Source organism: Rhamphochromis longiceps, linkage group LG3 (assembly GCF_057381845.1).
Source record: "Rhamphochromis longiceps isolate RC_006_pf linkage group LG3, R_longiceps_female_GT1.1, whole genome shotgun sequence".
Taxonomy (NCBI): Eukaryota; Metazoa; Chordata; class Actinopteri; order Cichliformes; family Cichlidae; genus Rhamphochromis; species Rhamphochromis longiceps.
The window spans coordinates 31,221,104-31,248,967 of NC_140559.1; the positions used below are offsets into that span (position 1 = coordinate 31,221,104).

Genomic DNA, 27,864 nt, shown 5'->3' on the forward strand with positions numbered 1-27,864 from the left:
TATTTGCCCCTGAAGCAGAAGGGTGGCATCTCCATAAAACCTCTCACAACATGCCTAGATGACATTAAAGCTTGGTTGGCTCTAAACGTTTTAAATTTTAATGAAAAGAAAACAGAGTGGTTGGTGTTTGGACCCAGTGGTCCCTGCGAGTCCTTCTCTGTAGATTTGGGACCCCTGGAAGTTTATCTTAAACCTGTTGTTACTGATCGTGGTTTTAAGTTGGATGGTGATTTTAAATTGGACAACCAAATCAGAGCAGTGGTGAAGTCCAGTTTTTATCATTTAAGGCGACTGACAAGAGTAAAATCTTTTCTTTCAAGGCAGCACCTTGAAACAGTGATCCATGCTTTTATTTCTTCGCGCCTGGACTACTGTAACGCACTTTACGTGGGGGTCAGTCAGTCATTGCTCTCAAGTCTGCAGCTGGTTCAAAACGCTGCTTCATGACTCCTAACAGGAACTTTTAAAATAGAGCATATAACCCCTGTCCCAGCCTCACTGCACTGGCTCCCTGTGTCTTTTAGAGTTAATTTTAAAATTCTTATGTTCACAGTCTTGCCCCGCCTTACCTCTCTGAGCTTCTTCATCTCCACACACCCTGTCGGTCTCCCAGGTCAGCTGCCCCTGGAGGTACTGAGATCCAGGAGGAAGCTCAGAGGGGAGCGGGCCTTCTTTATCGTGGCTCCAAAATTATGGAATAATTTGCCCTTGCACGTTAGAGAGGCCCCTTCACTGTCCAATTTTAAATTGCGTCTTAAAACCCACTTTTATTCTTTGGCCTTTAACGTCAGTGAGACTTAATTTCCCCTTGAAATTAAATTATCGTACTTTCCGGACTACAAAGCGCACCTGAATATTAGCCGCAGAAGCTAAAATCAGGGGAAAATCCTGTTTTGTACCTACATCAGCCGCACCGGACTAAAAGCCGCAGGTGCTTTAATGTTTACTTACCATATGTAAGAGAATATGCACAAAGGGGATTGTCAGGAAAGAGATGGCTGTTTGGGAACACATCCCTTGTATTAATATTTTGAAAAACAAGTTACCGGTACATATTTGCACAACTTTTTATGTACAAGTACCGGTAATTACAAGAACGAGTAACAAATGTAGTAGTACATAACAATAACCTACAGCACACCAGAAAAAACGATTTGGCCTACCTTTTAGGCTCAGGTGCAGTAACATGGCTTTAACAAGAAGAAAAGTCAGTCATTCACCACCATCTTTCTCTTCTTCCTGCGCACTAAAACCACCAAAGTCCTCTTCTCCAGTGTCGGCTTTCAAAACCAAAAAAATTCTCGTTGTCAGTGTTGGAGTCGAACACCCTCTGAAGGGCCGTGGCGGTGTCCTCATCTCCATCAAGCAGCAGTCCAGCCCTTTGAAATCCGTTGGTGATCGTGGATGTTTTCACACTTCTCCACTCTGTCAGATGTACAGTCCTTTTCGTTTCATAAATTTGTGACACCAGAATGGCCCACCTCTGAAATTTTTTATCTTCATTTCGTTGGCTTGTAGTCGGATCTGCACACCTGAAACACCTCACCCGTTTGCTCTTTACAATCATACCTTCATAGTACAAGACATCACAACACTTCTTGTTTTACTATGAAACACTATCAGAAAAGAAATAAACCTTTAAAAGTTATCACCCACATTTAAAAACATTATATTAAAAAAACAACAAATATGACTGAAAGTATTACATTTATAGTTGCAAGGTATTATCTCTGTATGAAATATTGCGTTCTATTTTTATTTTTTGAAAGCCTACACTGGCTGTTTTAGTGGAAGTACACGTATAGGTTAATGATACCTAGCCAATATAATCCACTCAAAATGCTCTACAACCTAACCTGACTAAATCTAGGCCAAGTGAGCTGATATTAGGTGATTTCAAAGACACATTTTACTCCAAGCTGAACCCATACAGCTGTTATTTTAGCATGTATTGATTTCATTACTGATTTCATAACCAATTTGATTTGTGTACATTTGAACTAATGGAGCTCTGTAGAGTTAAGGATGCTGGGAATTCCTTTTTTTTTTTCAAAATATAGCCTTGAGGTTTACTTCTTGACCTCACCGATTCTTTGGATATCCCAGCTGGAGGAGAGGCCGGGGCTGCCCTGTATCCCCCTCCTCAGTAGTTTTCCTCTAATTCTATTGTTTATCTGGCTGAGGCAGCTTTTACTCATTTTACGACAGGCAGACCCCCACTGTCAATACATTCTTCGATCCATACAGAGTTACACACCAAAGTTTATAGCTAAGCCAACTAATCTGCCACGTCAGAGGTCAGGGTTCAGCAACTTAATGTAATTCTTGAGAGCTTTAAGGTCGCATGAAATGCTCTGAGAACACAATGGGGTGAATAGCCGCATTGAGACCAGGAGGCCCAGGTTCGAATCCTGCTCAAACCCACTACTGTCCTTAAAACAGGGGTTAACTAAGCGTAGATGTAAGTGACTTTGCAAAATGTCCCAAATTTAGCAGCAGTGGTGCTGAACATGTTGCTAACAGCTCCACATTTTCCTCCCTCTGTACCTGGGTAGTTCCTGCAGCACCAAAGAAGTCCACCTGTCCCTCTCCTCACGTTGTTATGATTTCCTATTGTGTTTGACAAGGTTTGTGATCTTGCCACATGTGTCATGTACCACGTGTTGTCTGTTTCCATGAGTGTAGAAACTGCTTTAATTATCAAGCGAGTGAACCATGATGAGTGTCTACAGTTGTAGTTATGAAGCTAATAATTGGTGACATCCTATTTATTCTAAATTAGTAAGATGAGCAATGAGGTTGAACAAGGCACAAGCCTTAACCACTCAGGAGAGACAGAGCTTTTTGCTTTAGTTTTATTTTGACTTTATATTAAGACCGTCTATTCTTGTCTTGTGAATAAAACAAACACACTGCTTAAGCACTCATGATAGTATATTTTGAAGGTGGATTTCAGTCCCTGACTATGTAAGACGACATGAATGAACGTACATTTCAAAATAAATCACAATGCATAACATGTAACTGGCTACATCTCATTGTTTTTGTTTGACTTTTAGAGAATCAGAGGAGCGCCTGAGGAGTAGGTTTCAGTGTCGTGGTGGTACGCTGAGTAAGCCGTAGTAGTGCTGGAGGAATATGTTCGCCCGCTGTAATTTCTCATCTTTCTCGCCAGCTCGTCTGATGGTGTCTGCTCCGACACTTTCACCTCTGGAAAATCACTGCTCATGAAGGTGTTTGTCATGGTCTTGTTGCCACTGTCGGGGAGGGTCCCATCCCTCCTGCTGTTATGATGCTGCCCGGTCGACAGGTAGCCCTTGTTCCTTTTGCCCTTCCGCGTACTGATGCGGATGACCCCGTGCACCAGCTTGCACTCGGCCTCTTGATCCTCCAGGTTGTAGTCCTGAGCGATGCTGTAGATGAGCTCGCTGATCTCGCGGGAGAAGGAGGAATCAGAGGTGCACTTGGCCAGCTGGTCAATCTGATGCAGGGCGTAAAGCTCCAGCAGCTTCTTGGTGATCAGAGAGTCAATGTCTTTGTCGCTCTGCTCATCCAAGTCGTAGTCTTCGTAGGATATAAGGCTGGTGCTGCTGACCGGCCGCTGGTTATCCCCTTTACCTGATGCGCGACCCCGTTTGGGGTCAGCAACTGGGTACTTTACCTTCTGACCTGCTATGTGCACATCTGGGTAACGGAAACTGTCATTCAGGGGCAACCTGGGGGTCTTGGGCTGCTTATTATTGGGCTCCAAAGACATGCCAGGGGTTTTCACAGCTATGCCGTTAGGAGGTCGAGGGTCACCGACCGTTTTGGGGGTATGGTCTGTGGAGCTCTCGTTAACCCAGGGCTCCCAGGTGCCATAAAATCCACAGGTGAGAACAGAACAGATAAGAGCCTTACAGCTACTCCAGCCCATGGAGGCACAGGACTGCCTGCTGCTCGGCACGCTGTCTGCCGACCCCGGAATAAATCCTATTGTCTCTGAACCCCTTCCTGTGCCGTTTCGAGGGTGGCTTCTTCCTCGACCATACCTGCCCTCTGAATAGCGGGAGTGGTCACGTATTTGCTCCCCATGAGGATCCTTGTAGGAGTCTTGGCTGGTTGTGCTGTCCCTGGATATAGTCCGGTTGGTTCGATGGTTGTCCGCCCTAGAGCAAGAGTTGGGGTACTTGTGGCGTGGAGCCCCTGTGCTGTGGCCAGGCATGGCTCAAAAAGCCTGCACTGAAAATAATGTTTTGTTCAATTTACTCAATTTTTTTTATGACAAGTTGTTGCACAAAATAAATTTGTTTGAATCCAGAAATATTTTTTAAGTACACTGAATTTAATTTAAGCGAGTAAAACCAACATATATTTTTAAGCTACTTTAACTTAACTGTTGTGGATACGACTTAGTCAAATATTATTAGTAAGTCCAACTAAGGTCGTGTTAAGTGTACCAGAATAATTTGTTTCCTTTACACTTATGTCCCAAACTTATATTCAAATCAATCAAATTGTTAATTTCTCTCTATTTCAATTAAGTTAAGTTTACTTAAAAAAATATTGCTTACCCTGATTTGTAGTTTTTAAAAACGTCAATAATGAAAACTACAAAATTCTTTCACATCATTTATTAATGCTAAATTTGTTGCAAACAGAATAAGAATCCACATCTCTAAGGGAAATTGCTGCAATTTGTATAATACAAATTACAAAACTTTTGCCTATGAACTAGCTTTACAAAGCTGTATTCAAACAAAACAGAAACAACAGACAAGAGAAATGTTAACCAATGTTTCTCTTCCTCTAAAAAAGAAAAAAAAACTCCTTACATAAAAGAATAAAACACTGCCAGCAGTATAAAGTATCACAATTAGAAACTGATGGTGGGGTGGGTGCAGTTTTCTCTGTGGTGGGGTTGGGTGGACTGTCCCGGGCTCTGTGGGGCCGGGGGGCGCTGCTGCACTGGGCCCCGGTCTGGATGGGCCTGGGCCCCCTTCCCCTGGCGGGTCGCGGAGTGTGGGAGTGCCTACTGGGGTCAGCGGGGGAGCTGGCCCCAGGGAGGGGTTACCTGCCCCTCCCTTCCTTCCCTCCCCATCTCCAGCTGCCTCCCTCTTCCCGCTCCACCACAACCACCCACACATGCAGGGCCTTGGAGTAGGGGTATGTCACCAGGGTGCAGAGGAGGCTACCCCCCCTCTGTCCCCTTCTGGCTGCCTCTGCCTCAATTTTATCCCACAACTTAGACATTCACATTATTCACACTCTCATTACACATACATATAGGATCTTGGGGGTGGGCACAATCACGGAGTCCAAATTACCATCAGGGTGTACACCTCACCCCTGGCGTCGTTGCCCACCTCTCAATTTTAAATACACTTAGACATTGAGGGCTATCAGGAGGGACTATGTGCTTACCTGCTGCTCCTTGGCAGGTAGCTCCATGCCCTCCTGGGTTTTAATTGCACCTTAGAACACACATGCATCAACACTACAATGAGCGGGTGGAGGGAGGTTTGGAGTCTTCTCCCACCCCCATTCTCTGCGGCCTGCTGGAGCGAGAGGGCTAGGTGGAGTTGGCCGTCCGACTGCGGTCTGGAGTGTGGGGCCTCCCTGCTGCTACGGAGTCGGAGTGGTCTGCCTCTCCCCACCGCAGGGAAAAGGGTAACACCACCTGGGTCTGGGTGCGGTTCCCCCCTCCAGGGGCAAGGGTACCTAGACCCGGTTTGTAGAGTACGCTTGGGGAGTGTGATCGTGTGTACAGCGTCTCTTTATGTTTGTCTCCACGTTGGTTGAGTGTGGAGTAAGTGCATATGAGAGCATGAGGGGGGGAATGGATGTTTGTGTCTGTGTGTGCCTGTATGTCTGTGTCTATATGTCAGGCTGGGTATCAGACGCCACCTCTCTGGGGTCACCTCAGGCCCTCCAAGGTTTGGAGGCCTATCTCCACCTACCACCACTTCCCCTGCCAGTGGCGGACTCCCTCAGGTGCGTTGGTGGTTCTTTGTGTCTGGGGGTGGGCGTCCAGGTACACACCGGCTCACTCCTTGGCGGCCGCTTATCGGGGCCTGGAGCCTGGCGCTCGCTCGGGCCCCTTCGGGGGTGGGGTGCCCCCGGCCTCTCGGCCTGGGGCTCGGTCACTCAGGCACAGCTGGCGGCCGGCGGAGCTCATGGGCGCGTCACTGCAACTCCCCCTGGCTTCTGCTCCGCGGCTGCTGAGTGAACCCTCATCTGGGACTCTCCTCAGCTCTTACTGGAACAGTGGCGCGGCTGCCCCTCTGTTGGTCTTCCATGGTCTCTTGTGTTCTGGGGACCTCCGGATGTCTGGAGTTTTGATCTCCTCCATACCTGCTTCACACCCTGGAGGACGGGGCTGTGGCCCCCCCACACTCCCTAGCAGATCGTTACATGGAGAAACCTTTGGAATACAAGCGCGCTGATCCACACAGGTATGCACACGGGTGTTCACTGCTCGTAGACCCAAATTACACCTTTCTTGGCTGCTACTTCGAAGCACATCTGTCCTGCGTGCTGCACAACAACATTGAATATTTAGTATTTGCTGCTGTTTACACTTAGCTAGATTAATGCGATGGTGTTGTGTTTAGTATGTTGCTTTGTTTTTTTTTTGTCTTTTTTTTGCTTGTTTTCTATTCTTCTCTCAACAGGTGATCCAGGAGATTTTTTATTTTTTTTTCTCCCCCCCTTTCTCACTGTCCCTCTCCCCTTCTGTTTTACCTTTCTTTCCTCTTTCTTTCTCCCTTTCCTATCCCTCACTCATGTCTGTCCCGTCTGTAACATCTGAAAATAAAATATAATAAATAATAAAAACAAAGATCGACCAAATGGACCAATACGGCAATGCCACGATGATCCATTTGGCAAAGTAAATCCATTGGGTATCCTTGTTGGTCTTCAGACAACAATTCTGATGGGTAAAGAACCAAATGGGACAGGGGAGAAAAAAAAAAAAAAAGAAACTGATGCATCCACAAACTAACCAGTTTCAGACTTGCTGTTCTGCGATCCATATTTAGAAATTGCATTTTAATAAGGTAATTAGACTTAAAACTAAACTTGTGTTTTCCTTACTGCTTATTGACCACTGTCTTTCCATTCTAGTCCTTCCTTGAAGATTCTGAATGTTTTACATATTTTCTGACCTAACATACTCGCTTCAAAACAATTAATAGTCTTTAAAGTGTTACCAGTGTGCTGCAGTGTGGTAATCATGAATTATTTTTTTTTGTTTTCTTTTAAATTCGGTTGAGTTAACACTGATTATACGCAGGGCAGCAGCTATAACTGAATAATTACAAAATTGCTCTTCAAGCTACTCAAATGTACCACATGTGAAACATTCATTATTGAAAGTTAAAATGTTCAATCAAAACATAACACAGAACAAATGATTGTTGTACAAGAGTTTCACTCCTATTCACAAGAGCACCAGTCATTGGTAATTTACATAACAGCATTCTCTTGATGTGTGGTTTTAGAAATCTTCCTATCCAGCAGATATTAAATGTTTAGGACATTGAAGGAGATGATATCCAGACAGACCTGAAGAAGCACACCATGGGCATTTATGTCATCAACAAGGAGGATGGACAAAATGGACATTATGATTAGGGGTGGGTTTTTATAATCGATTCATCGATTAAAATCGATTCTGGCTTGGATAACGTAAAATCGATTCATTAAAATCCTGAATCGATTTTTTAATATAAATTTATTTTGTCCGAAATGCCAGAATCTCTGGTGACATCTCACAAAATTTCAAGAACCACCAAACAGTAAATGAGAGCAGGTACAGGGATTCTGCACATAGACTTAAACACACAGCGCAACCCGCGGATCAGAATCAGTTAGATGTCGCCTTTCTCACAGTCGGGGCTGAAAGCCGACAGCTCGCTGATCCGGGTCCGCGCTTTGTGTTCACGCCCTTTATGCGCTGATTCTAAAGCTGTTAGTTTGATCTCTCTCCAAACAATATTGACCGAACCAGCAGCAAAAGAAGATCCAAACGCTTCACATAAACATCGTCATGAATTCACTCTTTTACTGTTTTGCTTCCATTGCGATGCGCAGCTCTCTCTCTCTCCCTCTCTCCCTCCCTCCCCCCCCCCCCCCCTCTCTCTCTCGAACAGTTTCGCTTTCTTCATTATTCGCTTGCTTGTTACGCACAAGTCTACTGTTGCTTACAGCGCTGTCGGCCGCTGTTTTTTTCCCTTTTACATTCTTCCGAAAAGAAAACCTCATTTCTGCTGTTCAATACTGAACAAATTTAAACTTTTTAATATTATTCAAAATGCAAAATGCTTAGCCATGTCTCTAATAAAACCGCTGTAACGTCAGAGGTAATGTTGATTAATTAATGGTTTTCTTTCGTTTTTGATGTACTGCAGAATATTTTTATAAAATCCCAGGCCAGGAAAATCACCTTCATGTTTTTCTGTGTTTTATCTTCAGCTACTTTGACACAAAGGCATCTGCTGTGATGCTCACACCTTGGATAAAGTCTTGCGAGTGTCAGCTTCCTTTTTATAGATACAAAAATATGTAAATGTTCTGATTTGAATTATACTTCTGACTGTCAAAATTTCCCAGATTTAAATCGAATCGAATCGAATTAAATCGAATCGTGGATCGAATCGATTTGGGACCTTGTGAATCGGAATTGAATCGATTCTAGAAATCAGTGACGATACCCAGCCCTAATTATGATGACATTGGAATATTTGTTGAAGGGGAGATAGTCATGGACAACATTGGATCTCTGGCCCAAACAGAGAGCAGAGAAAATTTAGATGTGCAACTAAAAACATGCTTGCCATGTAATCCCCAAACATCTCTGAAATTGCTCTGCAAACTTCAGAGTACTTGTACTTCAGAAGTCCTGTGGGTACCGTAAAGACTCATGTATGCACACAAACCACATTTTTTTTGCAATCTGATCCTCTTTCTCTTGGCTGTTTCCTTCAGGGATCACCACAGTGAATGATCCACCTCCATCTAAGCATATGCTCTGCATCCTCTTAACTCACAAGAACTAAATTCCTGTTTTTCATTTCACTTTCAGAAGTTTTTTTTTCTTTTGTCCTGGATAAAAGAAATTTAATCATATATATTAATTGATATTAATTAATATCAATATTAATAATCACAAGAACCCTTAAGATGAGATAGATAAACTTGTCCCTGCAATACTGTGACAAATACTGTTGTGATAAATATGTAAGGAATTTGCATGTACTTACCAAAATAACACCATCTTCTTGAATAAACAGTAACACATAAGGGGAAGAAAATCTGCCAGAAAAGGAAGACAAATAAAAAAATAAAATAAAAAAAAAACTTTAGAAAGACAAACAATTACCGTTTCCAAGCCATTAGTGCATTACTTCATGATACTCCCTTGTAACAAAACAAATCTTACTTGTGCCTCTGTGCAAACTACAGATGGCACGATACCACTTTTTTATGTCCGATACCGATATCATAAATTTGATTATCTGCCGATGCCGATATGAATCCGATATAGTGTATTTTATAATAAATAAAACTGTTTTTATAAATATTTTGCTGCATTTTGTATAAGTTCATACTCAGTTTTAAAAACAAAACATTAAAGCTATTCTGTTATACCTGTATGCAAAAAATACACTGCACCCAAAATATTTTATACTTCAGCAATACTGATCAACCTAAAAAACTTACACCATCCTCCTTATTCAGGTATTCTAAACAGTACATAGAAATATTAAACTAACTAATAGGGCTGCCAACTCCCAGCAAAAATATTAGGAAACCACCCCGCACCCTCCGCCTGATAATGCTTAATTGACGTAATCTACTTTAATGCACAGAAATCAATTATTTTTCTATAATAATTAGATTCAATATTTTTCTTCAATACAGTTGCAGACAGCGCAGATGGTACCTTCCCAAAGGAAAAAGTGCTGTATGTACTACTATTACTAGGGTATATATTAGACTTAATATTTACTACATACAATAATGGATCTCTATACATTTAACCAGATCACCACTTTGGTAGTAAGATTTAGAATAATTATTTATTAAAAGCTAGACATTTTAAATGAGAATAAGAAAGAAAATTATGTCTTTGTGCCCCCCTTTCCCTGTTAATGCCCTACCTGGCCCCCTGGCAAAACTTTGCTAGATCCGCCCCTGCACAGTTACCAGATGTCAGCTACATAGAAAAGGATCCTGGTGTTATTTGTCTCTCATAAACAGTTCATAACTTCCCTTCAACTCATTCATGTGACCTAAAATGTAAACCTGTTTCTTCATTACCTGTTCAGCTCTAATGATTCAGTAAAAACTTCTCCTGCACTCAGAAAAATAAAGGTGCCAACTGGAACCAAAAGTGGTTCTTTAGACTGATGCCATAGAAGAACCTTTTTTGGTGCCACAAAGAACCTTTCAAACAATGGTTCTTTGAAGAACCATTTCTTTCAGTGGTTCATTGAAGAACCTTTAAAGGTGCCCCAAAGAACCATCAAGAAATGGTTCTTTGGGGCACCTTTAATGGTTTTTCAAAGAACCTTTTTAAAAATGGTTCTTTAAAGAACCATTTTTAAAAAGGTCCTTCAAATGGTTCTTTAAAAGAACCATTTTAAAGAACCTTTTTTGAGTGGTTCTTTAAAAAAACATTTTAAATCTTTCAAAATAAAATGCATCATAAATTGAATTTGAGTAGGGTAAAAATAAATACGAGCACAGCATAGACATATATTAATGGTTTATTGTCATTTTGTAGTTACCAAAAGACAAAAAGGCATTTTAACCCTCAGCACAACATCACTACTAATACATGTCACATATTAGTGTTTTAAACAGTAATAATTAAATATATTTGCTATACTATAAATAAATATATATATAAATACTATAGCTACAGATAACACAACAATACATGTATTGTTTAATTAATAAAACATCAGAAAGTAATAAAACACATTAGAAATAGCAATAGCTTCATAACAGACCAATAAATCAACACATTTTCATCAGCAGATGTTTGCATGTTCAGTAACAATATTTCAACAAGTTTATGATTAAAATGATCAATGAACTTTAGCATTACGCTATGTAATGTACGTTTCATGTTGTACTCATGGTCCTTTGTTAGTCCAGTTTAGGATAATGTCTCTGACGTATGTTTCATATCAAATACAGGGAGTGCAGAATTATTAGGCAAATGAGTATTTTGTCCACATCATCCTCTTCATGCATGTTGTCTTACTCCAAGCTGTATAGGCTCGAGAGCCTACTACCAATTAAGCATATTAGGTGATGTGCATCTCTGTAATGAGAAGGGGTGTGGTCTAATGACATCAACACTCTATATCTGGTGTGCATAATTATTAGGCAACGTCCTTTCCTTTGGCAAAATGGGTCAAAAGAAGGACTTGACGGGCTCAGAAAAGTCAAAAATAGTGAGATATCTTGCAGAGGGATGCAGCAGTCTCAAAATTGCAAAGCTTCTGAAGCGTGATCATCGAACAATCAAGCGTTTCATTCAAAATAGTCAACAGGGTCGCAAGAAGCGTGTGGAAAAACCAAGGCGCAAAATAACTGCCCATGAACTGAGAAAAGTCAAGCGTGCAGCTGCCAAGATGCCACTTGCCACCAGTTTGGCCATATTTCAGAGCTGCAACATCACTGGAGTGCCCAAAAGCACAAGGTGTGCAATACTCAGAGACATGGCCAAGGTAAGAAAGGCTGAAAGACGACCACCACTGAACAAGACACACAAGCTGAAACGTCAAGACTGGGCCAAGAAATATCTCAAGACTGGTTTTTCTAAGATTTTATGGACTGATGAAATGAAAGTGAGTCTTGATGGGCCAGATGGATGGGCCCGTGGCTGGATTGGTAAAGGGCAGAGAGCTCCAGTCCGACTCAGACGCCAGCAAGGTGGAGGTGGAGTACTGGTTTGGGCTGGTATCATCAAAGATGAGCTTGTGGGGCCTTTTCGGGTTGAGGATGGAGTCAAGCTCAACTCCCAGTCCTACTGCCAGTTTCTGGAAGACACCTTCTTCAAGCAGTGGTACAGGAAGAAGTCTGCATCCTTCAAGAAAAACATGATTTCCATGCAGGACAATGCTCCATCACACGCGTCCAAGTACTCCACAGCGTGGCTGGCAAGAAAGGGTATAAGAGAAGAAAAACTAATGACATGGCCACCTTGTTCACCTGATCTGAACCCCATTGAGAACCTGTGGTCCATCATCAAATGTGAGATTTACAAGGAGGGAAAACAGTACACCTCTTTGAACAGTGTCTGGGAGGCTGTGGTTGCTGCTGCACGCGATTGTTGATGGTGAACAGATCAAAACACTGACAGAATCCATGGATGGCAGGCTTTTGAGTGTCCTTGCAAAGAAAGGTGGCTATATTGGTCGCTGATTTGTTTTTGTTTTGTTTTTGAATGTCAGAAATGTATATTTGTGAATGTGGAGATGTTATATTGGTGTCACTGGTAAAAATAAATAATTGAAATGGGTATATATTTGTTTTTTGTTAAGTTGCCTAATAATTATGCACAGTAATAGTCACCTGCACACACAGATATCCCCCTAAAACAGCTAAAACTAAAAACAAACTAAAACTACTTCCAAAAACATTCAGCTTTGATATTAATGAGTTTTTTGGGTTCATTGAGAACATGGTTGTTGTTCAATAATAATATTCCTCAAAAATACAACTTGCCTAATAATTCTGCACTCCCTGTATATGTCATATCAAAACAAGCCCACACCTGCAGTTGTTTCAGTTTTTCACTGGTGTTTCCTGTCAGCTGGTCAACCTCACATCCATATCAGCCAACCAAATGACAAGTTCCTCCCTTTGTGCTTCAAATCCCTCCCACTCTGAGACAAGGAGCTGAAAGAGAGAGAAAAGAGTCAATTATAAAGAAGAGAAAAGTGAAACCCTCCTCAGAAGGTCTGACTCGCATACCTGCAGTTGACCTGTGATGGACTCCAGTTTGGCGTTCACGTCATCCCTCGCCGATGCCAGCAGCCGAGTCTGCAGGGTGCCCTGGAAGAGCTCAGTTAATGTTCGACTCCTCCTGGTCAGGCTCTCCAGCTGGATGAGCCGAGGTCTCCCCTCTCGCCGCTGCCTCTGAACACAGAAACACAAATTGCATCTGAAGCAGGAGGTGCAGATTTTTTTGCTATTCTTTTCTAAATCCAGGCTAGATCACGTGGAGGTATTTGGAAAACTTTTTTGGCCAGCGGACAACTGTTGTCTTGCAGAAAGTCAAATCAAACATATGCGATACACAATCAATTCACAAGAACACATAAAAAAATAAGTCCAGTTCTTGCCTGATTTCAAGTGAAATCTGCATCAAAACAGGGTGACAGAAGTAAAACGAGAGCACAAAGCCTCACTTTTTACAAGCCTGCTATTACAGTTCTCCTCTATGCAGACGACTTTCCTGTTTTCAAGGCACAACTTGGATCTGCTGTACGAATCTTATGGATACACACTAAATGAAACAATAGTGTGCATGACTCCAGATTCTGATCCCTCATCCTAATATGGTCCCAACATAGCAACAGCAATAAAGAAAATGTTGAGGCTTCAAAATACAAAGTCCATAAACCAATGGCTGACATGGGTTTTATCATAAGGGTGATAAATATACAAATTTCAGTCTGTCTTAGAGATTTGATGTTCATTTACCTGCAGATGCACTATACGTACCTGCTCCATGGTTTTTCACAACATTTTGCACATCACTATTTAATACAGGAAGTACGTGAACTAAAACAAGTCATCGTTCTTTGTGAGAGGACCATATTAATGAAACCAACCTCAATGACATCATAGGGATCCCTAAAGATGCTCCTGCTGCTTTTCTTCCTCCTCATCCTAAGCTTCCTTCTCCTTGTCCTCGCCTTCCATCCAATTGTAATTCAACCTAATTGTGTTTCTCCCCCTCCTCTTCCTCATTTTGTTGGAGCTGTGAACACAGTTAATGTGAATCTGGATTAATTTGTGCAAACAAGAAAAATCTACAGCTTTTTGGTCAGAGGTGCTCTTGTGATTTAAGCCGGGTAGAGTAGATTTATGTGTTGATGCTACCTGCTTCAGCTCTGGCTGCTGAGTGATATTTACACCCTGGCTGGATTACAAACTTTAACCATGTGCTGAACTTTGGCCCAGCGTTGATACCTCTTGTTAGTATAACGACCTCTTCTTAGCTTGTATGTATGATGTATGATGGTGGATAAATGAAATATACAAAAAAATTAACTATATTACAAAAGAACATCTACCTTGGAAACATCAAATGACCGGAGCATAACTTGTCAACTAGTCCGAAACTAAGTTATGCAGGAAGACACACCTTCTCATGTCACATTTCTATTCATTTCTATATAATTCGATTAGACAATAAAGAGTCATCTAATCTAATTATTCATTCAAAACACTTATGCATAGCTGTATTTTATAAAGCTCATACAGAATTCAAGGTACAGGTTCATGTGAGTATTTAATGTACGGCTCAGATCTACAGAATTTCAGAGTTTCTAGAGCAGACACAGAGCTCACAACAGGCTTCAGGCGCCATTTTAGTGACTTTAACAATATATTACATTTTAATTTCGGTCTAGCTGACATTAGGTTATGTACGCAGCACGCAATTGAACCACATATTTTAGAAGCCAAAGGTTCAAATTAGCTGGGAGCAGCTTCACTTAATTATAACAGTGGTTTTGTTAGGAAAACCGTTGGATACTAAATTGCGTTGACCTCAACGGCTAACGTATCTAGCTAATCGCTACTGTTAGCACAACATTAACAGCAAGCTACAATGACGAGTAACAAAAATAAAACCGTAATAAGGTTTTAATGAAAATGTTTTACCTTTTCTAACAATCCCAGAATCCACAGCTTCAAAGTCCAGCAGGTACTGAAGACTGTTATCTGTTTCGCTGTCACAGTCCGTGAGTTTTTTTTTCCCGAAGGTCAAGGCCCGCCGCTCGCACACTCTGTCTGCGCATGCGCATCCCAACGACTGACCCCCTCCGTCCGCTCCCGGGAGGTTACAGTATGACCTGTTCTGACGTCACTCTCTCTCTCCCTGTCATTTATTTGGCTCGAAACACATATTAACAAATTGCTCAGTGATGAACAACTACTCAGATCATTTACCTAAGCAGTGTGCTTTGTCAAAACGAAGTCTGTGTTCATTACACTGACATTCTGTCCTGCAATTGTTATTTACTTGTATTTTATAATTTGACTTTACATACTGCTGGGTGGTTTGTAAAGTTTACAATAACTAGTATTATCATTATGCTATATTTTCAAAAATATATAATAATCTCAAAAGTAATGCCTTGGAGTAGAAAATAGTAATGCTTTATTAAAATTTAAAACTAAAGTACAGTATTTGAATGTGTGTATTGTGTCTACTGTTTGCAAATATTTCTAACTTTTATTTGAATATTCAGTTTCCTACCATCTTCTCTTAAAGGGTAATTGCCAGGTATCCCGCCCTCCCCCTTCGCACACACATGCACACAAAGAAAACACACAGTATAATTCACAGCCTCATTATAGTGAATAAATATTTATGCCATTTACACCATCAAACTTAGATTGCTAAGGATAAAGAACCATTTGTAATAGCTGAAGAACCATCCACAAAATAAAAAGGTTCTTTGACGTATGATGGTTCTTTAAAGAACCATGAAGACATCTGAAGAACCACTTAAGAACCATAATTTTTCTGAGTGTGGTTTCACCTATTACACAAGAGATTCCCGGAGAATAAACTCTGACACAGTAGAGTCCTTCAGCTAAAAAGCTACCTGAGGTTTAAACAGGAAGTATGCTTATTCAGGCCAGTTTTGAGAAATCCTCGTAGGCAATGTCCACTCTCTTTCCTTTCTGAGGTCCAGAGTCAAGAGTGAGTGCAGCGCTGAAATGTTTTTCATCAATGCCCTCTAGCAGAGCCTCCATATCTCTGTAAGGACCATTCAGGATCAAAACTCGTTTACCTGGGGCAGGTATAACTGTCTCTAAGTGATTCTGGTCCAGTTTCAGTTTGTCTCCAGAGTCGATCATTTTTACCACTGCGGTGTATTTGTCTCGTACCTCCATGATGACAGCCTTCTTTTTGTGGTATTTCTCCCCCAGTCTTTTGGTGATTACTTTTACTATAATATTGGGCTGCAGCCAGTCATCAGTTCTCACCGGCTGCTGTTGTTGTTGTTTTTTCTTCTCCATCTCTATGATCTCCTCCAAAGCTGATTTCTTCTTCTTTTCCCCTCCTCTGGAGTCTGAGCTGGAGTCTTTCCTTTTTACTGAGGTCGAAGACGAAGATGATGCTGCTTTAAGCGCACTAGCACCCAGAACCGAACTTGATTTGGAGGGGCCAGTGACAGAAGAACAGGCACCCAAGTTGAAAGCAACTTTTTCTTCCTCACTCTCCCGTTTGAGCTCTGTGTAGACTGGAGTTTCATCAGTGCCCTTGCCTTCACGGCCTTTGCGGACCTGCTCCTCGATCATTCTGGCACTCCTCTCCTCGTTGTCAAGCTCCTGTTTCTTCTTTCTCGCCTGCTCCTCTTGGCGTCGGATGGTCTCTGGGTCGCGGTCGATGTACTGGATGTACCAGCCTTTGGGGGTTTCATCAACTTTGCAAAAACCCTCTCTGCCCAGCCACTTGGTGAAGTCGGTCAGAGTCTCCCACTGCGTTGAGTTCATATGGATGTGCTCCCGGTGACTGATGTACTCATTGTAGACGATGTTGCTGTGTACTCGCTTGGTCCCAAATCGTCTCCTGAGCAGCTCCAGGAAGTCACTTTTGAATTCATCTGAGAAGTAGTCCATGAACTTGGTGGGGTTCTCAGAGGCCAGCAGTAGCTGCCTCTGATGGGACTCGGACATGCAGTGACACTTAAATCCGTTCTCGTCCCTGCATTGTTTCTGACACATCTGGCAATACCATCTCAACTTGTGTAGACCTTTGGCTTTTATTCGGTTGCTTATCGCTTTGGGTGAAAGAAAATCTGCTTTTCCCATTATGACTAGTTACCTTTAACACGAAACACTTTATAAAATGATTTAAAAAAAACGTTTTTCCTCGAAAAGCCGCTCAGACCAGCGCTCGCTGCTAGGGTAAACAGTTTCCGCGTGTGCTTCTACGTCATACCCTCGCGAATAAACGAAAAAACTTGCGAATGTCCAGTCTTGCCGCAGCCACTCGTTTTGATAGTCTCGATGCTACGAAGAAAAGAACCTAAGAGAAAATGTGGCCCGATCAGCTCAAAGCCTCGCTTATATTTCCGCAGAGTGCGCGGAGCTTCGTCACGCACCAATCGTAGAGAGGCTTACGGCAGCGCGCAACATCAATGCACTTTTCTCCAATGAGCAGCACACACTGAGGCGGGGCGATGCTCCACGTGGAGCCAGTCACCAATCACGAGCCGGAGCGGCACCGCGTCACAGCCAGTCACACACTATAAGAGCAGCGAGTCTCCTCTGTTCGCTACATTTTCTGCTCTTATCACAGGGAAAGAAAAGTGAGGAAGAATGGCACGAACCAAGCAGACCGCTCGCAAGTCTACTGGCGGCAAAGCCCCCAGGAAGCAGCTGGCTACCAAGGCCGCACGTAAGAGTAGTGATGGGCAGATGAAGCCCCATGAAGCACTGAAGCTTTTCATCCAATTGGTTCACCCCAACGCGAAGCTTCATGAAGCTTCATTTGCTCTACACACTCAGAAATTAAAGTACAGAAATGTACCTATAGGGGTACAATGGCTTGTCACTGGGGTGGTACCCTCTAAGGTACCGTTCTGTACCCTAAACTGTGGGTACTGATTTGTACCCTTGTAATTTGTACCTTTTACACGTCAAACCTGTACTTTAAAGGGCAAAGTTGTACCCTTAGTATAAAGTACAAAAAAGAACCCTTAAAAGGAGTACAAAAATGTCTTTCTAAAGGTTCAGTATCTACACACAGATTTCCTATATTTTTCCTCTCAGGATTTGAAAAATTGAAGATACAAAGTCAAAAATACTTGTCACATTTATTACCTTCTTAAATACATTGCTTAACTGTTACATACAAACTGTTATCAACAGAGTATGTGTCATAAGCTGCAACATCAATTTCCTGTCCAGGTTTTAGCAACGTCCATTCACTATCAACTCTAACACTGTATGAATGAAAATGGTTGTCATATAACAGAGGAATGAGAATTTTTCCACAAAAGACCCACATTGTGTCAATATTAAATATGTACTTAATTTGCCAGAACAGAGGAATCTTCTCTGAATGCAGTACATCAATGACAAACACATCTCTTACACAGTATTTGACACTGTTCACAATTACTTCTGACACACGCTGGAAAGCTTTCTTAGCACTATCAACTTCAGAAAAGCCACAATAGACTGTCAGTGCTTGTTGCAGTTCCAGTGGTAATGACAAAAATGGTGTAGTCACACTTTTTCCAAAAACATTTTCAAATTCACCAAGTAAACTTTTGTTAGAAAACTCCCAGCACTGTCTGAACTGATGTCTGTTGCTCAAAGTTGTAGCAATGTTCATAAAATTTCTACAATTGCGGGACAACGTTTTGAAATACTGGTGCTTACTTTCAAATCTCATACACCATAACAAACGTAGAGGGCCGAACATTTCAATCAGTCTTGCATAGTGGATTAAATAATGACACTTTGGTGTAATTACATCCCCAAATACACTTTTCAGTTTTGTGAGAAACTCATGGACAAGCAACTTCAACAATAAAATATTCTCTTTTCGCACTTTTTTAGCCATTACAATCTCTGTTATTTCACGACATAGAAGAAAAACATGCCAATATTTACAATTAGGTGGCACACGGTCTGCCATCAGAAATGGCAGCAATCTGAACAGGCACCACTTTTGAGATGCTGATCCAACAATACCAACACTCTGAAGTCTCTCTGATAACTGTACTGGTTTGTTTGTTTTGTCATTCTGACCGATGGGCATTTTTTGCAATTCTTCATTGATCTCTCTAATTGTAATATGCTTCTCAGTGTGGGCTTTACAAATCACTAGTTTCATAACTAGAGGAACTACACCTTCCAGCAGATCATGCATTACATCAGGTGGTAAAGCTTGCGTAACACTGAAATAACTCAGTCTGTCAAAAGGACATGAACTATTTACACCATATATTGTTTTATCATCCGGAAATTCTTGGATTCGTGCAAGATGATACTGGTGAACCTCTGATGTTCTTAAAACAAAGCTTTCTTCCTCAAAGGATTGTTTCATATCTTCATAAGAAGCCATGCAATACCGACAAATTCTACCAGTGTTAAATGACATAGAAAAACCACCAATCATGTGAGCTGATAAATTATCACAAGATAAAGTTGCAAGAGCAGCATGAATAGTGTGTTCAGTTTTATCAATGGTAAAAGTAAAGCCATCAGTGGAAAGTTTTTCCAAATCATCAAGCAAAGGTTTAAGGATAACATGCCAACCACACCGCTTAACGAAAGAATAGCGTACCAATAACGCTAGATGAATGTGCCTCTGCTGAGAAGTGTACCTTTTGTCCAAATTGCCTACAGTGTAATAAAATGCACTAAGTTTGTGTTTGGATCGTTTAGATCCTAGAGGATTAAGTACTTCAAATTCATCCTCATAAAAATGGAGTCGCAGTGCATTTGGGTTATCCTTGAAGAATTGATGATGTCTGAAGATTTCTCCATCAGAGTAATCTGTTAGAAATTCATCAGTTTCCAAATTGCCACTTGAAAAAATGTGATCTTGTATGTCTTCATGAGAAAGATAATTTTTTAGCACCTTATCAACAGGCACATATGAATACGAGCCAACTGTATGACCCACAGAGTCTCTTAATTTGCAATGAACAGGCTCTGTCATGTTGAGCTTTGATTTGCAATGTTCTTTGACCAAATAAGGAGATCGAATAGCTGTTGAAGCCTTCTCAAAAAATTCATTTGAATGCAGGACATTTTTAAGCTCTGGACACAAAGACACATCAAGACCCATTTTCTCTAAATGATATGCTATAAAAGCATCGTAGTTCTCCTTGAAAAAACACATCAGAAAATTTACATCTTCCACAATTTCTTCCTGAACAGAGACTGGTAAAGAATTTTTCTCTCTGCACTTAAGAATGAACTTGAAAAGATTGTCTCTGAAATTTATCAAAAATTCATCCCAGGATGGAGGGGTTTCAATATTTTCAGTCATGTCATTTGCAAATTCATTTGGGTGTGGACTGACTACCTCCTGCTCATTTTCATCTAAGTCTTTATGGGGACACAACACCTGTTCTCTGTGTTTCCTATACACATGTCGTCTGAAAGATTCATATTTTTTGAAGGAAGAACAGCAGTCACTGAGTCCACAGGTTATATCAAAATTGGCATCATGGGAATGAATAAGTCCTATGTGCTGAATAAGCTTTGTCAAACTAAAGGTTCTTCTGCCACATTTGGAGCACTGATATGGCTGAGGCATGGTGGTCAATACAGAAGATTTATTTGTCTGGTGACTGTGATTGGCAGAGGCCGGTCCTCACCCTCATCTATTTTCACAATGTACTTTTGGAGAAAAATCAGGGTGTTCTTCAGATGTTTTGGATAAGCAAGGTTGAAGACAAAATACAAGCAGAAAGAAGAGATGATTCCTTCAAAAATACACGAGCTTCTGCACACTTCACTGCCATCCAACTTCACAATGTTTGGAGCGCTTCTGGAGAACACTGGTTTCCAGTCTTCATGAAGTAGCTGCACAGTTGGATAGGGGGTTTTCGGATGAACCTTTGAAGTCAAAAGAGAAGGTAGAGGAAAGCAATATCTTAGTCTCTTAACAAAAGATACATTTGTTTTCCTTTTATATAGACTAAATATTTTAATACACACACCTCTCCAAGTATGACAAAGAGATCCAGTTTCTCCTTGAAGACGTATGGCAGGAATAAAAGTGCAGCCCTTGTGTCAAGATCTGCCAAAAAAACCCAAAAACAACACAAGATCACCCATGCATTTTATCTGGCATTTCCAGTTACCTATAAAAATTATATAAAATGGAAGCCTTGAAAGCAAATACCTGGTAGGTCATCAGTGAGAGCCTCCTCTCTTGCATCAAGGTAGAGCTGGTAGAGTGGGGTTTTCCCTCGTGTAACGTCAATCACCTTTGCTGCAACACATGAGAGCCCTTCACGAAATCGCTGGCTTACATTACCCGTTGTTGGTTGGATCCACCCGAGTTCGTTGCACAGCTACAAGTAAAAAATTAATTTTCAGTACAAAATAACAGTGTATGAAAATGAAATAATCTAAAGTTGATATTAATTATGTATGGTGCTGCATAATTATTTTTTTTATAGAATTTAACAACAATACTGTAAGAAGTTACATGAACATACAAAAAAAGGAAAGAGGGACAGATGAAGAAAGCAAGGTCAAGGGCAAATAAAATTTACTACTATAAACATGTTAAATGTGACAGCTATTTCCAAGTTCAGTTCAGCTTTCTGACTTACACCAGTAGGCATCCCTAAGAAGGGGTACTTCTTCAACACATCCTCCACAGGCATACCATCTGCAATTTCTTTTTGCCGCCAAGCAAACGTTTGCTGCATACGGTTATGAACCACCATGGTATCTGGTTGCATCTTCTGATATTGGCACTGTAAGACCTTTAAGTGGGCGTCGATGGATAATAAATCCTCTCCTTGGACGCATGGTCCCTTGAAAGAAAGCAAGAGTGAGAAGAGAAAGTCAAAACAGATTAGAAACCCAACATAAGACTAAATATACAATTAGAGCTGACACGATCTGTGCATCACAAAGAACTCGTATTGTTTAAAGTTAACCGATACCATGAACCAATATTTAAAATATGGAAACTCTGAAATAATTTCACATAAAATCTTAATTGTTAACTTGAAATTTTAGTTTTGGAGTCATATTTAAAATGTTGGTTTTTTTTAAATCTAGTTCACCCTCTTTTAGCGCCTTCTAATTAATAATATTTTGTGAGGTAGAAGTATTAGCACTGGTACTTTGTATTAGCAAGTGCTCTAATCCAAGTATTGGTATAGTTTTGGTTTGAAAAAAGGGGTACAGTTGCATCCCTAATCCTTAGTTTTAGATGTAATAACAGAGGCAAGAACATTTTATAGCTCAAGATGTCCCTCACACCAACCTGACAAACATTTCTCTGACTTGTTCGTTGACATTTATTAGGCTGCCCTCTCCTCGTAGAACCAAACTTCTCCTTACAACGCCTCACTGCCTCACTGTCGACTAGTGGTGCCCGCTCTGATTTGAATTTACGTCTCAAAGACATATGCCATGTGTGCTTGTTGAACAGAAACATAAGTTACTGTAAAAACAATCTACACAAAATACACCCAACAAAGAATCAGTAAACATACTTCATACAAACCTACTGAGAGGCTACAGATTGTCTTACTAACAAAACAAGATTGAAAAAAGCTTCACTTTTACTTTGTAATCTTGAAGGAACCTTATGCAAATTTTAAATTTAACTTACATAACCATTTCCCTCACGATCCTTGAGGAAAGGATACTTCATTACCAGCGTCTTCACAGCTTGCACATATTCAGAATTTGTGGGATACCTGTAATATCAGAAGAAACATAAGTGTTAGAGCAACTGCTGACAAACAAACTTTATCAAGTGTCAGTTATTGTTTCTTAGTAATGTAGCGTTTATTTTCAATATGACAGATTCAGCTTTTTCTAAAGCAACAAGCTAACATTACCCTGATTAACTTACATAGTATACTGTGCCACAGCTTCATATAGAACTCTGATTATTGTGTGTCTGTCCCTTGGATTTTTATGGCACGGTTCTTTGTTGTCCAGTTTTAGTTGCAGATTTTTGGGAAATCTTGGAATTTCAAAAGAGGCTGGCGGTCTCAAAGTATTTTCATTGCTGTGAAAACAGTTAAATGTTTGTTTTTATTGCATGAATTGAAGTATAAAACACTACAGTAACAATACATATGGTAGGAAAAATGATCATATTAACTAAATCCTAAAAGTGCATAATGGCCAACATGTATGTTTCAGACATACTAACTTCATTATAAATAAGAAAATACCTTATTGAAGTTGACGAAGTAGATGGTTGCCAGTCTTCTGGAGAGACAGTCTGTAGAGTCAGCGTCACTGAAGATTCCTTCATCCTTGACACAAATTGGTTGAATTTAACCTGCTTTTTGAAGGATCCTTGGAAAAGGTATGCAACCATAGTCTCAGTAAGACCGCAGTCAACTGTGTCACCATCAACCTCATTGTCTGCAAGATAAATGGTAGTACAAACTCTAAATTCCATGTAAGAATATTTAACACCACATTTTTACATGGGTAAAAACCGTATATCACACACATTAAAACCTTTTGTACAACTTCTTTCAGTTCAAAGAAATATTCATTAAAAAAAATCAGTAAATTAAATAAAATAAACCAAATTTTTTAGAGTGAATCCTCTTGATATGCAAAGTTTTCATTTTTAAATTTAGATGTTTGTTTGGGACTACTGGACACAGGAGAGCAGAGTCTGAGCATGCTTTTGTGCCCTTTCAAGTTTGGAAGAAAAAAAAAAAAGACTAGAATGCTGTAATTTGTTAATATTCACTACTAAGGTGACTCCTTTCTCCAGATTTCCGACAGTTTCTGCCGTCTGTTCTTTCAGACCGATTACTTATAGCGATAACACCCGCAGGACCGTATTACAAGCTCAGATTACATGCTGAAAAAGTTCCCACATTGCTGAAAACGGGACTATCAAACCCCAGCTGCAACACCCTTGTTATATTTTAAACAAGTGCGGCGTCAAGATATTTCCTTTAAACGCCGCCCATGTGTGTTAATGGCCTTGGAGTGGATGTAAAAACGTGATTTTATTAAACCATTAATACACTAACGGTAAACTGCATTCAGCTACCAGGGAATCAAATTTCGCGCCGTTCCGCTGCGCAGGGGTTACCGAACCCATAGACTGTGGCCGAACCACATATATAAGTTCAAACTTATACAAATACTATGTGTACACATTTTTCATTTTTCAGAACTGTGACCTCAACTTTACACATGAAACGTTTGTAAAAACGTTTGTAAAAAAGACATAATTTGAGCTAAGAGAGTGCCGAAACTAGCTAAATTGCTAATATACGTTAAGCTAGGCTAAACCAATAATTAGTAATTACGCTACATTTTTCTTTAAATAAAACTTACCTCTGAAACGCTGAGCTTCAGCTTCGGTGACATCTAAGCCCCACTCTTGTATTTTTGTTAAGAGTTCCTCGGTTGAAAGTGAACAGAGCACACCAGGACTTGCAAGTTCGTAATCCATCTCCGTCCGTTGATAAAACAAAATGGCACCTGCTGCATTTAAAGAAAGTTCTAGAATCCACCAGCTATTCGTTGAGTTTCTTCTTCTACTTTTTGTTTGATGTTGTGAGGATGGGCTCAACTCGCACTCCGAGGGTGCTTTTTTGCAATTCATCCAAATACTTACTTAAAAAAAAAAAACGCTCTCTTAAAAAAATGTTTAAATGCATTTTTACTTTTTTTTCTTTCAAATAAATTCGTTGTTCTTAAAGCAGCTTAAAAATAAGGGGGGTTCAGGGAATACAAAAACAACAACAGCAATGAAAATAATAAAAAATAAAATAAAAACACTAAAATATATGCTTAAATCAATACAGTTGCAAATAAATTACTGTCAAAAAGAATTAAAAAAAAACAACCTCTAATCAAAAAGAGCTTAATCAACCTGTACTTTATCTTTTGAAAGAATGGGTACAAATAAGTACTTTTCACAATTAAGGAACATGTATGTACCTTTCAGACGCTAAAAAAGGTACAGATAGTTCCCCCGAGGTCCAATATTTGTCCTTAGACTGTATTAATGTCATTTTTGTACCTTGGGGCACAGTAATGTACTCCTTCCGTACCCCTATTTCTGACTGTGTAGTAGGACACCTACTGGACGTAAAAATAATAGCTGGCATGAATTTGAAGAGTGTGGCATTTTGCACACAGCCTGTAAATGTCAACAACAAAAGGAGTGTGTAAAACATGTATATTGTAGTGATGGCAGTATACTGTGTATATTTATAGTGGCAGTATGGGAAATAATTATTTGGAAATGCTTGAAATGGAAATGATCATTTACTGTGAGGTGAGGTGTGGTTGGGGTGTGGACAGTAGTTGTGCTTTTGTAACGTTGAGGTATGGACAGCTACACACTGAGGCTTTGAGCCTCAGTCCTGCCTGTTCACATTTTATTCTGTAAAAACTAAATTTTCACTGCTTTTATAACCTTTAGTGGGGAGAACATAGCTAGGATTTAATGATTTCACAAATCTTTTGAATCCTTTGTCCTCCACAATGCTAAATGGCTGGGAGTCCTCAATCACCATGCTAACCAGGTCTTCATCTATTTGAGATTGTTCTCCTGAGGAAAGACAATAAAACAAAGCACAAATATAAATATCACACACGTAACTTATAACAGTTGTATAATATTGTTATATCATTTAGTAACATTACTGCATCCTATATTATCATTGCATTTGATGGCTCACCTGGTCTTGCTCCACAATCGGTGTCCCCCTTATTCTCATGCAAAGCTCTGTAGTGCCTAAGCATGGATGAGGTGTTGTTGCTATATCCCAGCTCCCTGGCACATAGCAAACACTTCACCTTGTACAAAAGTACAGACATCTTAACATAGGTTTTATTGCACCATCAGTATCATGACAATACATCTTCTTTAGAAATTTACATACCTTGTTGGGAGGAATAAGATCAAAATGTTCCCACACAGGGGAAGACATCCTCCTCTTCTTAGCCGGCTCCATTCTCTCCTGACTTTCTCTCCTCACTCTCATAAACCTCCAAACTGTCTCCAAACTCTCACTAACCGCAACTCTCCATCAAACACCCACATTTTGAATGAAGTCTGAGGGGTTTATATCTGTCATAGCTCGCGGCAAAGTTCGAACCACTTCATGAACCAGTCACGTGGTACAGCCGGGCAGCGAGGCTTCGGACGTCATCATTTTCAGCTCCTCCCATAAATGAAGCAAGCCTCGATACGCGCTTCGCGGAAACGCCCCCTCCAGTACTCGACACACGCTCCGAAGCCTCGATACAGAACGTCACATCACTACGTAAGAGCGCCCCGGCCACCGGGGGCGTCAAGAAGCCTCACCGTTATAGGCCTGTACCGTGGCTCTGCGCGAGATCCACCGTTACCAGAAATCCACAGAGCTGCTGATCCGCAAGCTGCCCTTCCAGCGCCTGGTCCGCGAGATCGCTCAGGATTTCAAGACCGACCTGCGCTTCCAGAGCTCTGCAGGAGGCCAGCGAGGCGTACCTGGTCGGACTTTACGAGGACACCAACCTGTGCGCTATCCACACCAAAAGGGTCACCATCATGCCCAAAGACATCCAGCTGGCTCGCCGCATCCGCGGAGAGAGAGCTTAAGCTGCACGCTCTCCTACAAACAACGGCTCTTTTAAGAGCCACCTCACTCACACCAAGAGCTCGCTCCTTTATTCTTATTGTTAGTATTGTTTTTAAAATTGAATCTTATGCTCACACTTCAATCTTCATGCTGTTTCTATTCCTGAAATTACAGTTGGCATCAACATGGAATTCACTGACTTCAGTTACGAAATTTATATTTAAAGTATTTTTCAAAGAAACCTGTTAGTCACTTGAACTCAAGTTCACTCATAAAATGTGTCCTTCATAATAACGTTACAGGCTATGCTAGGCTTTGGCCCACATCAGTCTGAAATTGTATGTAACCATAAATAACGTGTTTTGGAAACTAACTGCACAACAGGCAGCACTATTAGTTCTCTCAGTCTCCCACAGTAGCATTTCCAATTTTGATTGAAACTGTCAGAGAAAACGGCAGCCTCGAGCAGGCCAGGATATTAGTTTACAGAGGCTGTTAAAAGTATGTGTCTAACGTTAAAATGTTGGTGCCACAATAATTTCATCCTAATGGTGCTGACATATTCATAGGGTTAATTTTTGAGACAAAATATCATGAGGTAGTCATGATTTTGCAAATATTCCACCTTGGAGTGCACTTTGCACAAATTGTTTTAATAATGGTGTAGTGGTGGAGTAATGGTGATACAAGAATCACAGGTGAAGTTGGATGATGACTTGGTGGTTCATGACTGTATTTGAAGCACATGTGTGACTGTATGTATGTGGAATGGCTCACTGTTATTCATCAGGTGACAGAGGCAGCTCTGCCATGTTGTAGCTCGGACAGAGGTGATGATGATTTGGTGCTATAGATTAACTAGTATTTATTATCATGACAATTGTTAGGCTGCTGATGTAAGGGATTAATAAAGTTCTATCTTATCTTATCTTAAATTGTTTCATTAGTGTATATTTGACAAAGAATCTGAATTGACATGTCTCACTTTTTATATGGCACGAATCCATGTGTTATTTTATCAGGTAGCAATATGTCCTAGTGCAGTCAGAGGGGAAGAGCCAGGGCCAAAGGTGAGGCACATCAAGCACACAATAATTTTAATCTGAGGATAAAACGCATGTACTGAGGCTGAAAGAAGCTTCAGTGCTCTCACAAGACTAAAAAGATGGCTAAGGTCAACAATGACTCAAATGAGATGAAACAATCCTGATGTATGCCATGTCCACCAGGAGAGACTGGACAGTATAGATGTAAAACAAATATGCCAGCAGTTTATCTCAGTTAACAAGAGGAGCAGGCATGTGTTTGGCTCCTTCACATGGACATTGAGTTGTTGTGTGGGACA

At 40.7% G+C, this 27,864-nt stretch overlaps 3 protein-coding genes and 1 pseudogene across 7 annotated transcripts; all 4 read right to left on the reverse strand.

Annotated features, from left to right (window-relative positions):
- Window positions 1–3,055: 3,055 nt before the first annotated feature.
- LOC146674114 (keratinocyte differentiation factor 1-like) lies at window positions 3,056–4,204 on the reverse strand. The gene has a single exon (XM_085402349.1). It carries the CDS (start codon window positions 4,202–4,204, stop codon window positions 3,056–3,058), a length of 1,149 nt encoding a protein of 382 aa, XP_085258475.1.
- Window positions 4,205–12,716: 8,512 nt separating this feature from the next.
- LOC146674115 (uncharacterized) lies at window positions 12,717–15,022 on the reverse strand. 2 transcript variants are annotated; one of them, XM_085402351.1, is made up of 4 exons: window positions 14,896–15,022; window positions 13,839–13,987; window positions 12,976–13,140; window positions 12,717–12,900 (listed from the first exon to the last, which is right to left on the reverse strand). In XM_085402351.1, the coding sequence occupies exons 2-4, from the start codon at window positions 13,893–13,895 to the stop codon at window positions 12,811–12,813; spliced, it is 312 nt and encodes a 103-aa protein (XP_085258477.1). In that variant the 5' UTR covers window positions 13,896–13,987; window positions 14,896–15,022; the 3' UTR covers window positions 12,717–12,810. The 2 variants fall into 2 exon arrangements, with proteins under 2 accessions (XP_085258477.1, XP_085258476.1); XM_085402350.1 differs by lacking the exon at window positions 14,896–15,022 and having other exon boundaries at window positions 13,839–14,274.
- Window positions 15,023–15,782: 760 nt separating this feature from the next.
- LOC146674116 (DNA/RNA-binding protein KIN17 pseudogene) lies at window positions 15,783–17,187 on the reverse strand (annotated as a pseudogene).
- A 3,200-nt stretch (window positions 17,188–20,387) lies between these two features.
- Window positions 20,388–25,012, reverse strand: LOC146674117 (sterile alpha motif domain-containing protein 3-like). Of its 4 annotated transcripts, XM_085393866.1 has the most exons (9): window positions 24,280–25,012; window positions 23,145–23,340; window positions 22,817–22,975; window positions 22,571–22,658; window positions 22,220–22,375; window positions 21,555–21,761; window positions 21,119–21,290; window positions 20,934–21,013; window positions 20,388–20,829 (listed from the first exon to the last, which is right to left on the reverse strand). In XM_085393866.1, exons 1-9 carry the CDS (start codon window positions 24,548–24,550, stop codon window positions 20,533–20,535), a joined length of 1,626 nt encoding a protein of 541 aa, XP_085249992.1. In that variant the 5' UTR covers window positions 24,551–25,012; the 3' UTR covers window positions 20,388–20,532. The 4 variants fall into 4 exon arrangements, with proteins under 4 accessions (XP_085249992.1, XP_085250009.1, XP_085250000.1 ...); XM_085393883.1 differs by lacking the exon at window positions 22,817–22,975 and having other exon boundaries at window positions 24,280–25,010; XM_085393874.1 differs by lacking the exon at window positions 22,220–22,375 and having other exon boundaries at window positions 24,280–25,007.
- Between the last annotated feature and the right edge of the window lie 2,852 nt (window positions 25,013–27,864).